At 39.8% G+C, this 11,958-nt stretch overlaps 1 protein-coding gene across 4 annotated transcripts; it reads left to right on the top strand.

Annotated features, from left to right (window-relative positions):
* Positions 1-218: 218 nt before the first annotated feature.
* Positions 219-7,129, top strand: c12h5orf24 (chromosome 12 C5orf24 homolog). 4 transcript variants are annotated; one of them, XR_005992688.1, is made up of 2 exons: positions 219-442; positions 2,950-3,004. XR_005992688.1 is itself a non-coding variant. In XM_041801862.1 (2 exons), the coding sequence occupies exon 2, from the start codon at positions 5,869-5,871 to the stop codon at positions 6,490-6,492; it is 624 nt and encodes a 207-aa protein (XP_041657796.1). In that variant the 5' UTR covers positions 219-442; positions 5,866-5,868; the 3' UTR covers positions 6,493-7,129. The 4 variants fall into 4 exon arrangements, 3 of the variants coding, with proteins under 3 accessions (XP_041657796.1, XP_041657795.1, XP_041657794.1); XM_041801862.1 differs by lacking the exon at positions 2,950-3,004 and adding an exon at positions 5,866-7,129; XM_041801861.1 differs by lacking the exon at positions 2,950-3,004 and adding an exon at positions 5,863-7,129.
* Positions 7,130-11,958: the final 4,829 nt, after the last annotated feature.

Raw genomic sequence — 11,958 nt, 5'->3', positions numbered from 1 at the left:
CGATGCCGGTGAATTAGAGCAGCTTTAGTGAAGCTCTTTAGCCAACAAAGCCAGATATAGTGTATCTGAAGTAAAAAAAACAATGCTGTTGAATGTCATAGAGGTTCAGCCGTGAAAGGAGAACAACCTCTTCTTCTCATCCCTGTTTGGTGCACTGCGCATGCTCAGACTGCGCTCCCGTCTTATTAATTTTTAATGGAAAATGGCTGCGTTTCTAATCCAAACCTCTGGAGCTGGGAGATAAAAACACGTCCAGCCGAAGCATTAAACGCCTCGGTTACTTTCACATCGATAGAGCTGTGTGTGCTGGCGAAAGGTTAGCTAGCAGATATCCTGTGGTGACAAATAATTTTGGGAAAAAATGGATCGACTCACGCTTTGAGGGATGAAAGATCATTTTTCTCCTTAACCCTTTCAACTCCGAGATCTGCAAACAATCGAGGTACAGTAACCTTAGTGTCAGTGTGGCTGGAGGGTGTGCTTGGACCTATTGTAGGGCCTATATGTACGCAGTGTGGTTCGTTATCATCGTAGTTTTCAGCTCTTTGAAAAACATTTCAAAGCCGTTTCTATTGAACCATTATTCCCGCGAAAACGAGGTGAAAATCAGCCGTTAGTGTTTGTTACAAAGAGCTAAGTGACACAGAGGGCGGTGTTTAAATGTCGTCTTTAGGCAGAGATGCGGGATCCATGTGCATATTTTTTGTGAATGAATGTCACTACTGAAAGCACTGTGTATGTGATAGTAAAGAACACACCTCCTTACATCCAGCCTCCGTTATGAGCACTGTGCAACCAAAAATGCAAGCAGTGATGGCTTTACAGGAATTATTCCCATATGAATGTGTATAGAGCTGTAGTTATGACGGGGAAATCCTGCAGCTGACCTATGTCTTAGGTCAGGGTCAGCTGCAGACCACCAGCTGCTACATATACAGGATTTGGCTCAGAGACGCTATAAGACCACTTTAAATAGACCTCGTTGTTTGTTACCTAACCTGTATCACATTTCTGAGACATTTTTATTCATCATTTGGAGACTTTTTTCCTTAAATCCTGGTCTATAAAGTGAGGCAATTTGTCCATTGATTTCAGGAAAGCCAATATTGTCAGCCCATTTTTGGTATTGTTAGATATAGGCTCATATCAGCAGAACATTTCCATGCACCATAATACTCCCCTTTATAATATGAAGCACAACACTTGTGCAGTGTTAAACAGAAGCAACACACTTATCTCAGATAGAGTTGTCTACTTTTATTGTAGAACCTAATATTTGCCTTCTGTTTCTAAAATAAACAGACTTTAACAATGAGAGTAACAGGTCATTTCCAGTACAAGAGAGACTTGGTGTTTTTTACAATAAAAAAATAAGTTTTAAATGTGTTTGGAAGTAGCAGCAAAAGGTCAAGTTAAGGATCTGATGTTGCAAATTCCTGTTGGTTTTGGATAAAGTTAGATGATTGAAGTTTCAGCTGAAATTAATCAGCGGACACAACTGGATGATTTGGATGCAGGCTCTGGAAAAACATTTAAAAGCACCTCATTGAGAACTAAAACTCCCTTCAGATACGCTCTCAATGAGATAACAACAACTAGTACTATATTCCTGCAAATGCCATTTATTCCTGACACATTAGCTGCATAAAGGCATGAACCGCATCAGAAAATGTGGTGAGATGAGCAGAGGACTTGTAAGGATCTGGACTAGATGCTGATGAACTGAATGGAGGTGGCTGGGGTGGAGGAGGGTTGCAGTGTCCACACTAAAATTAAAGGCTGACTGCAGGAGAAAGGATGACAGATTAAAACTAGAAAAGCACTCAGAGAGCGCAGGCCTCTGCCATTAGGCCTATCTCCCAATAGTGAAGAGTCCTTTAAAAACATTCCTGGATCAAGATGTGATCTGGATCACTCCCAAACCTAATTCGCCGATTACTCCATCCCCCGTGGGTTGGAGACATGCTAAGGCAAAGCATTGGTTTCACTATGTGTGAAAGTTATGGCAGAGGGTGAATATTCCTCTATCCCTCCCAGCATTGTGAGTATTCTCGCTCCAATTAGCTGTCTTTCTCTCTGTTATGCTCCGACTCCCCCGACCGGGCGTGCATCTTTCAAACTCTGTAAACTCCAAAACTTTGGATAAGTTACTCATGTCCGCCATCTTCTGGTGTAAAGTGGTAACAGCGCAGCCCTATCCCCCAATAGTACAGAATCCTTTAAAAAATTCCTGGACCCAGACAGTGATCCGGATCAGTCCCAAAATCTAATCAGTTCTTCCTTATGCCATTTCTGACATTTCCTCAAAAAATTTCATGAAAATCCGTCCATGACTTTTTGAGATATGTTGCTAACAAACAAACAAACCCACCCAATCACATAACCTCCTTGGTGGCGGTAAATATGACAGGTGCATGATGATTAGTCAAACAAGGTTGTGGCAGAATGAAATTAGCTTAGTACTTAAGAGAGTGACAACCAATAATCAGCTGAGCATCAGAGTGGGAAGAGAGAAAGAATGAATAAGAAATATTCTGCTGATCTCCATTTCTCAAAAAGTTGGGGCGCTGGGTGTAAATTAAAACAGAATGCAATGATTTGCAAATCTCACAAACCCATATTTTATTCACAATAGAACATAAACAACACATCAGATGTTTAAAATGAGAAATGTTCTCTTTTCGTGAAAATTATGAGCTCATTTTGAATTTGATGACAGCAACACATCTCTAAAAAGTAGGGACAAGGCCACATTTACCAGTGTGTAGCATCCCCTCTTCTTCCAACAACAGTAAATGTCTGGGAAGTGAGAAGACCAGTTGCTGGAATTTTGGGAGAGGAATGTTTTCCCATGTTTGTCTGATGTAGGATTGGAGCTGATCAACAGTACTTGGTCTTCTGTGCCGGATTTTTCATTTATGATGCCCCAAATTTTTCTATTGCGGAAAGGTCTGGACTGCAGGCATGCCAGCTCAGCTACCGGACTCTTCTACTGTGAAGCCATGGTGTTGTGATCATCTTGCTGAAATATGCAAGTCCTGAAAAATGTATGAAGTAATGAACACAGACATACACACCTGCAGTGTTGAATCCTTGTTAAGTCATCGAGTTTATACAGTATACAGTGCCTATACAAGTATTGGCTCACTTGGATGTTTTACCCCTTTACTGATTTTATAAATCATGGTCAATATAATTTGGCCTTTTTGACAAAAAACAATTACAAAAATACTCTTTCATGTCAAAGTGAGAACAGAGTTCTACAAAGTAATGTCAAATAAGATATGTAATTTAAAATAAGTGACCACATAAATATCTACCCCCTTCAAGTCAGTATTTAGTAGATGCACCTTTGGCTGCAATCACAGCACTGAGTCTGTGTGGACACGTCACGATCAGGCTTCCACATCTAGAGACTTTAATTTTACTTGATTCTTCTCCTTGTTGTCTTAAATAATTTCTCTGTAGCTTTTGCTGTATGCTTCAGGTCATTTTCTTGCTGGAAAATAAATCTTCTCCCAAGCTGTAAGTCTCTTGCAGATTGAATAAGACCATCCTCCAGCATTTTCCTATATTTTGCCTGATTCATTTTACTCTGTACCTTTACAAGCCTTCCAGGGCTGACTGCCGAGAAGTATCCCCACAGCTTGATGCTGCCACCACCATGCTTCACAGTGGGGATGTTAGTGGTGATGTGCAGTGTTCGGTGTACGCCAAACATAGCGTCTTGTCTGATGACCAAAAAAACTAAAGAACTCTCTCCCACTTGACCATGGAGTCTCCCACATGCCTTTTGGTGAACTCTAGTCAATTTATAATCTGAGTTTTCTTCAACAGTGGCTTTCTCTTTGCCACTCTCCTGTAAAGCTTTGACTGTGAAGAACCTCGGCAACAGTTGTATGCAGAGCCTCTCCCGTCTCATCTGCTGTTATTCCTTCAGAGTAGTCATAGATGTCTTGGTGTCCATTCTCATTCGTCTCCTTCTTGCACGGTCACTCAGTTTATGAGGACAGCCTGATCTAGGCAGATTCACACATGTGCCATATTTCTTCCATTTCTTGATGATGGATTTCACTGAATTCAAGGGGATGTTCGGTGCCTTGGATTTTTTTTTGTATCCATTCCCTGACTTATACTTTTCAGTAGCCTTTTCTCTGAGTTGCTTGGAGTGTTTTTTTTTCTTCATTGTGTAATGCAAGCCAGGAATACTGAATAACCTGTGACTGGACCTTCCAGACACAGGTATCTTTATACTACAATCACCTTAGACACATTCACCACACTCAGGTGATCCCAATTTCACCAATTGTGTGACAACTAACACCAATTGGCTAGACCTCTGTTGAATTAGGTCGGTCTCTTTAAAGGGGGTGAATGTTTATGCTTTCTCTTATTATTCATTGCACAATTTTATTTAACCTACATTACTTTATAGAAATCTGTTTTCACTCTGACATTAAAGATTTTTCTGTCAAAAAATCTAATTATATTGGCCTTGGCTGATTCTTAAAATCAATAAAAGGGTAAAACATTCAAGGGTCTGGATACTTTTTATAGGCACTGTGTGCCCTTGTACCTGAGTATTTTCTTAGACTCAAAATGTTGCGCAGCAGCTCTTTTACTATGCCTGATTATTAATACTGACCTTTGCTTTGTATACTGGAATTTCAGTATGTTTTAATTTGAGGTTTGTTGCACATTCATGTATCATAAGCTGTTAATGTGTGCAAGATGTTACATCTGGACTTAAAAGTTTAAACCTGGAGTTAAGTAGACTCTGACTGTGGTAGCTCTGTTTGGATGTTTCTCATCCACTGTCCAGGGGACAATCCAGATGTTTCCTATTGAAAAGCTCTAGGAAGCTGCAGTGTGTTGTAGAGATTGGGAGTTTAACCAGATGCGCCTTAGCCAAACTATCCAGTCAGGTTTTAAATCAAAAGTAAGTCTAAACTTATGTAAAACTTGAGGATGCAAACATGGATGTTAAACTGTTTTGAAGCATGATCCAACTTTATAAAGAGGACATGACATGAGTAATGTGGTCAACAATTACGAGGCTATGATCTAATGCTAGCGCTAACATGGGAGCATCTTGAATTCACAGAGACTTTGATAATAATTTCAATGGCAAATTTGCTTTGTGGAAAAAGGTTTAATAAAAGAAACATGACCAGATGACTTCTAATGATTCAGTTCATTTTTAGGTCTTGGTGTTGCAACAGGTATCCATTCCCCTATCTATTTTTCATCCAAAAATACAGTACTAAATTAATATCTTTCTGTGTGGATGAGGAGTTGTAACTTCCTATGAACTATTAATAACTGAAATAATGGAAATCAGTGGGAAAGGGGGCCTTTTTCTGAGGCTTACATGCAATCAGTCTCTGGATTTTCTCTCTTTAATAATTCACTTTGAATTGATTTCATTGCTGTGCCCCTTCCCTTTCACAGCTTTTATTATATATTTCTACATGAGTACACCTTTAGAATATCTTAAATCCCAATTTTGTGACACTTGCTAAAGTTTTTCAATTCTGAAATGCTCTTGGTCTGTTGCTAAGCTTTTTTATTGATGAGGCTGGGACTGTCTCCCCCATAATGGGTGAGACAGATGACCCTGGGAATCTTAGATTACTTGTGTAATCTTTCTTCCATTTTAGTTTTAACTGAGTCCAAAGTCTGAAATGCCTGGCTTTACTACACAGAATTTAGCCAGGTGTTTTTAAATGTATGCCAAAATGTTGATATCTTCTAACTTTCCTTCCGAAATTAAACATTTATTCTGCCATTATGTTAACCAGAGATATTTGAATGTTTTTATTTGTGATGATAACATAGTTGTAATTTATTTCTGACCCCCAGCAGAAGATGATGCGACAGGTGACAAGCAGTGACTTCTGCATGAACAGCAGGCCGTCATGCCTCGCAGAAGATGGCCACCATCCCACTCCCCACTTTGAACTGTGCACCTCCCAGCCCAACAAGTTCTACCCTCCTCCCCCTCCATCAGCCCTACAGATGACACTGGCTCCCATGGCCTTGCCCACCCAAAGCCACAAGCCTATGGTGTGCCAGAGACAGGATGTGCTCGGGGGTGATGCTCGCTCGCCTGGAAAAATACCCGGCATTAAAAACACAGATCAAGCACCAGATGACGGCAAAAAGAAGAGCAAGGCTGTAGGTAAGACGGGCAGACGTGGGAGGCCTTTGGGAACCACCAAGCTAGCTGGATACAGGACCAGCACGGGGCGACCCCTTGGGACCACCAGAGCTGCAGGGTTCAAGACAAGCCCGGGAAGGCCGCTGGGTACGACTAGAGCGGCAGGGTATAAGGTCAGCCCTGGGCGGCCTCCTGGCAGCATCAAGGGCCTCTCTCGCCTCAACAAACTGGCTTATGGTAGCACCTGCAGTGGGGCAGCTTTCCCCTACCCCATCCCACACAAAGAGATCCTCTGTGAACCGTCCTGCAAAGAGAAGACGGCTAATGAGTAGACATTTGACTCTGTCTCTATTCATCCTCCAATAAGAGACGCAAGTGTACAGGTTTCCTGCCAGATCCTGGGGTTGATTGTGTGATTTTTCCCAGACTGCTGCGAGGCAGTGAGGACGAGATTTTCTATTTTCGTGTTGGTGTCTTCTGTATGCCTGCCACCTGATATAATACTGTTAGTTTTCAGTGCTGCAGCTGGAGATCAAAGTGAGTTAACTGTTTAATTTCACTTTTTGGAGTCCATATACCAAGTAAAAAAATGTTCCGGATGTTTATAAGCAAGGGGCTTTTATTGTTCTAAAAACAGTTGTAATTTTTCATGACACATTTAGTTTCATTGTGCTTCATGTAGCATTTGAAAGATCAAAACATTCATCTTTATTTTTTATTTTTTTGTTGTAAGGGACACGACCATGAGATGATTATGAGATACAGCTGTGGGAAATCTGCATCCAAGGACAAACTTTACTTGAATTTTCATATTAGCCAGAACATTTTTGCTCCTGTTTTGCTCCTTAAACAGACACAACCCAAAGCAAGAGAGGAGAAAGACAAGGGACAAGCAGCAACACTTGCAACAGGGAGATATGTCTGAAATTTTAAAAAAGGCTATATGTAGCACTTTTTATGTGTCACATTTGTAAAATAAGAGGCATCTCACTCGGGATTTAAAGTTTTAATTTAAAGACGCAACAGCAGGTGGGGTTGGGGTGGGGGGGTCTAGTGCCTTGCTTATTGGCACTTCAACTATAGATGTACAGATAATCCTCCATGCTAACAGCAGCCCAAGAACTGAAATCCAACCAATCCACCTTTTTACACTCCAGATCTAACACTACGAACGCTTTCACTCTGAATGTCACCTTGGAAATGTCTACATGTAATTTCTGCATGCACGTCATCAAAGCGACAGTCAACTTACTGATTGTTGTGACTAATAACACTGTTATGGAAGTATGAAATACTATTTTTTAAAGGTATAAAACTAAACAAAATGCATTCGTTTTGCAGCAACTCAGTTCAGCTCCTGATTCTTTCAAAAAGGCAAAAAAATCTGACAATGTGGAGGGTAGCCTTATTTGATCTTAAACATTTTGATGAACAGTATTTGTTTGCCCTGCATGAGGCTTGGTTGATCAAACCTGTGATTTTCAGCCTTCATAGATACAGTTTTCTAGCTTTTCTCGGTCTGAGTATCATTAAAAGTTGCAGTACACAGTAAGTCACTTTTCTCTGCACAAGCATGCTTGGAGCATCTTTGGTTGCAGAGAATGTGGTGCTTAATTAGCCTCAGTAATTAATATTTTAAGAAAATATGATTAATTGACCTAGCTGCACTTTATTGCAACTCTGACATCAGACTGGTTTTGATTGTTGTTGCGTCAAGTTTTGTTCAGTTCACAAAAGTATTGAGTAACAACCCCAGGCCAAACTCTTTCACCATTAAAACTTCTTTCAATATTCCTGCAACAAAAGTAGATCTTGTGATTGTCAAACGAAACCAAAATGTGTCATTTTGTGAAGATCTGGTCTGATCAGATTAATTTTTTCTTTCTCTTTACCCTCATGAAGTCATTTAGTTGAAGAAGTCTTTTATCCAAAGAAACTCTGAACATTTTTTCTCATAACCACCAGTTGCACAATTTGGTGTAAACTACAAAAAACTAGTTTGCTTTAACACCCCCCCCCCCCAACAAAAAAAAAGAGAAACAAAGAAGACTGACATAAAAACAATATTGTCATATCTCTAACAAGAATGTGTCGCTGTCTGCACTGTTAAGAACTGACAGTATAGCTGACATGGTGGTCATAATGTCAGTCTTTAAGAAAGCTCTTATTTGATGTGATATTTGTGTTTGTTTCCCCAACCAAGGCCTCATATCTTATTATATTCATTGATTAAAAAAGAGTAATGATTCATAATCAATTTTATTTACAAAAAAATGAGACCATAAACAGCCTGTTTTACACACTGAGCCTCAGCACGATGAATGATGGGAAATCTGCAGACAGGTGGTGCTGTGTCTCCAGTAAAAGAAATTTAGCAGTTTGGTTAAGAGCATGGGGAAGCAGAATATGTACAGCCACAATGTGTTGTGAGACAGATGAGAAATATCCTGTATAAACAGGATTATTATTATCTCATTTATTTAAAACTCATAGGAATGAGAAAGTAAGATTAAGGTATCAAAAAATTGATGATCTTTTAAACTTTCAAGGTTCTAGATAACATTGCCACTTCAAAGCAGCAAGTCTCAGCAAGTGTATTTGACAAATCTTTTTCAAAAAGGCCTCATCACACTTATTTAATGCCACGTTCACCAGACAAGTTCAGGTAAAGCCCTTTTTTAGGATATAGAAAAATTGTGTAAAGTAAAAACATCTACCAGTTGGGCTAGAACATTTTATTTTTTTGTCTTTTCATATGAGACGTCTAGATTGAGAGCTGAATCACACCCTCTTCACTGTGTAGTGCTCTAGATGGTCAATATGCCATTTTGTAGTAATGCCTAAGTTCTTAGTGAGCATTTAGGAAAAATACATTATGAAAAGTAGTATAAAGCTGATGGTCATTATCTCAGTAATAAATTCCATCATGCACTGCTGTTAAAGCTTGAATTCTGTCAAAAGATCCATGAAAGACCAACGAAAAAGAGAAAAGCCAGCGATAAGAAGGAATGAGTTACACAACCCCAGCCATTCACTGGATGTCCTTGCATATTTCTAGGGGCATGGGAAAATAATCTGTTGAAAAAAATAAAGTCCACACTTTTATGTTGGAGCCAGCAGTGGATGTGATGAGTAAGCACAGGCAAGGGCACCGTCTAAGCAGGTTGGAGGGTAGCCATGAGCCTCTGGCCATGCTGTGGATGTCTGGTCAGTGGTCTTCAGGCGTATTGCAAGGGGTGAAAAGGCCTGAACCAAAGAAAAGCCATCAAGCTTGACCTTGGCTGCTGAATGACACACGTGTCAACATGTGTCAAGCTTGACTCTGCCTAAAACTTATGCACATGATTATGTAGATATAAATCTTAGGATAAGATGTTTATTGGCTTGAAATGTGAATGCAGCTTAAAATGTATACTATGAGATAACTGTGATTATAAATTAGATGAATACACTTGATAATATCTGAAGTTTTGCAGTGATCAAGCACCATAAATGTCTGTTTTTATGCTGCTTTTTATGATGCTGTATTGGTACATTACCACAGCCCATCAGAGCACTTAAACCTGACTGTTGGAGAAAGTGTTTTTCATTTACAAAAAAGGAAATAGTTTAGTGCCTACAGGCTTCAGGCAAAAAATAGAGGTCCTTTAGATGAATCGGTTCATACAGCTGATTTCATACACCCCATATAAGTTCTTATTTAGAGTCTAAATCTTCAAAGTTGCCCTCATAATCATTGATTTTACAATAAAGTTGATTTCAGAGTCTTTCAAATCCTGATAAGAAAGAACAGTAAAGCTTCACTGAGTTGCTCCCTCATGACAAATGTCAAATTAATGAGTTAAATTTGGTGCAATAACCTGTTGTCTGTATTGTAGTGTGAAGACTTTGATACTATCACTTTTTATTCTGGCTGTATTTTTATACCTGTGTACAAGGCTTTCTGCCACTGTTGTGTTGATGTGTGTGGTGTTAACAGAGGTATCTGAAGTGTCCCGTCATTTTCACCCTCCTTTACCAAAGAATATGACGATATCCAACTGTTAGGCTGTTTGATTTTTAAAACTGATCCAACATCTCTCGAAAATACCCTGACAGCATGAGAAAACTGTCAAAATGAAAATAAGAAAGAGTAGTCAGGGACTATCCCGTTGAAGATAGCGTGATCATTTATACAGTCATGGATGAAAGTATTGGCACCCCTGGAATTTTTCCAGAAAATAAACCATTTCTCCCAGAGATTGTTGCAATTACAAATGCTTTTTGTACACACATGTTTATTTCATTTATGTGCATTGGAACAACACAAAAAAGCTGAAGAAAAAAGCCAAAATGGACATAATTTTACACAAAACTCAAAAAATGGGCCGGACAAAATTGTTGGCACCTTCAACTTAATATTTGGTTGCACACCCTTGGGAAAAAATAACTGAAACCAATCACTTCCTATAACCATCAACAAGCTTCTTACACCTCCCAGCTGGTATTTTGGCCCACTCTTCTTTTGCAAACTGCTCCAGGTCTCTCAGATTTAAGGGGTGCCTTCTTGCAACAGCAATTTTGAGATCTCTCCATAGGTGTGCAATGGGATTTAGATCCAATTCAGAACTCTCCAGCGCTTTGTCTCCAACCATTTCTTTGTGCTTTTTGAGGTATATTTCAGGTCAATGTCCTTCCAGAACACCCATGACCTCTGACGCAAACCCAGCTTTCTTTTGATAGTCTCCAGATTTCATGATTCCTTGCACACGGTCAAGGCACCCAGTGCCAGAGGCAGCAAAATAACCCCAAAAGATCTTTCAACCTCCACCATGTTTGACCGTAGGTACTGTGCTCTTTTCTTTGTAGGCCTCATTCCATTTCCTGTAAACAGTAGAATGACGTGCTTTTCCAAAAAGCTCTACCTTAGTCTCATCTGTCCTCAAAATGTTCTCCCAGAAGGATTGAGGCTTACTCAGGTACATTTTTGCAAACTCCAGTCTGGCTTTTTTATGTTTCTTTGTCAGCAGTGGGGTTCTCCTCGGTCTCCTGCCATAGCGCTTCATCTCATTCAGATGACGACGTATGGTCCGATCTGACACTTTTGCACCCTGAGTCTGCAGGACAGCCTGAATTTGTGTGGAAGTTGACTGAGGATGTTTATCCACCATTCCAACTATCCTGTGTTGCATTCTTTTGTCAGTTTTTCTCTTCCATCCATGTCCAGGGAGATTAGCCAGTTCCATGGGTTATAAACTTCTTGATTATATTTCGCACAGTGGACAAAGGAATTTCAAGATCTCTGGAGATGGTCTTGTAACCTTGAGATTGTTCATATTTTTCCACAATTTTGCTTCTTAAAGTGAAACCCAAAGTTTTTGTCTTAACACTCTAGATATGTTGGAATATGGTTGCTGTAAACATGTGAAAACACTGAGATCTACGTGTGAATGAATTCTGGATTTAGGCCATTTCACCTCTTTCTTGGCCTGGTTTAATGTGGACGGGGCCAATATGTGGGCTCATGATGTCATAAGCCCACAGTAGGGAATGACCCCGCCCCTCTAACACTACAATATTGTGGAAAGAAGCAGTCACCTGAAACAGGGACTTTTGGGTTCATTTTGTGCAAAGGAATTCACTTTTGTACCGCGCTATAATGTTCATGTTTCATTGCAAAGTTATAGTTATGCGTGTTTTGTTTATTGGTTCATGTTTTTAGGGGAAAGTATTTTTCCAAGTATGACACCATGAGTGAGGGAGTTAATGCTGCAGACTAGCTTGCCTGTATGTGTTTTTATCTGTGGTTTTAATAAAAG

Source organism: Cheilinus undulatus, linkage group 12 (assembly GCF_018320785.1).
Source record: "Cheilinus undulatus linkage group 12, ASM1832078v1, whole genome shotgun sequence".
Lineage (NCBI taxonomy): Eukaryota > Metazoa > Chordata > Actinopteri > Labriformes > Labridae > Cheilinus > Cheilinus undulatus.
The sequence above is the reverse complement of the archived record's forward strand: the minus strand, read 5'-3'. Positions and strand labels throughout refer to the sequence as shown.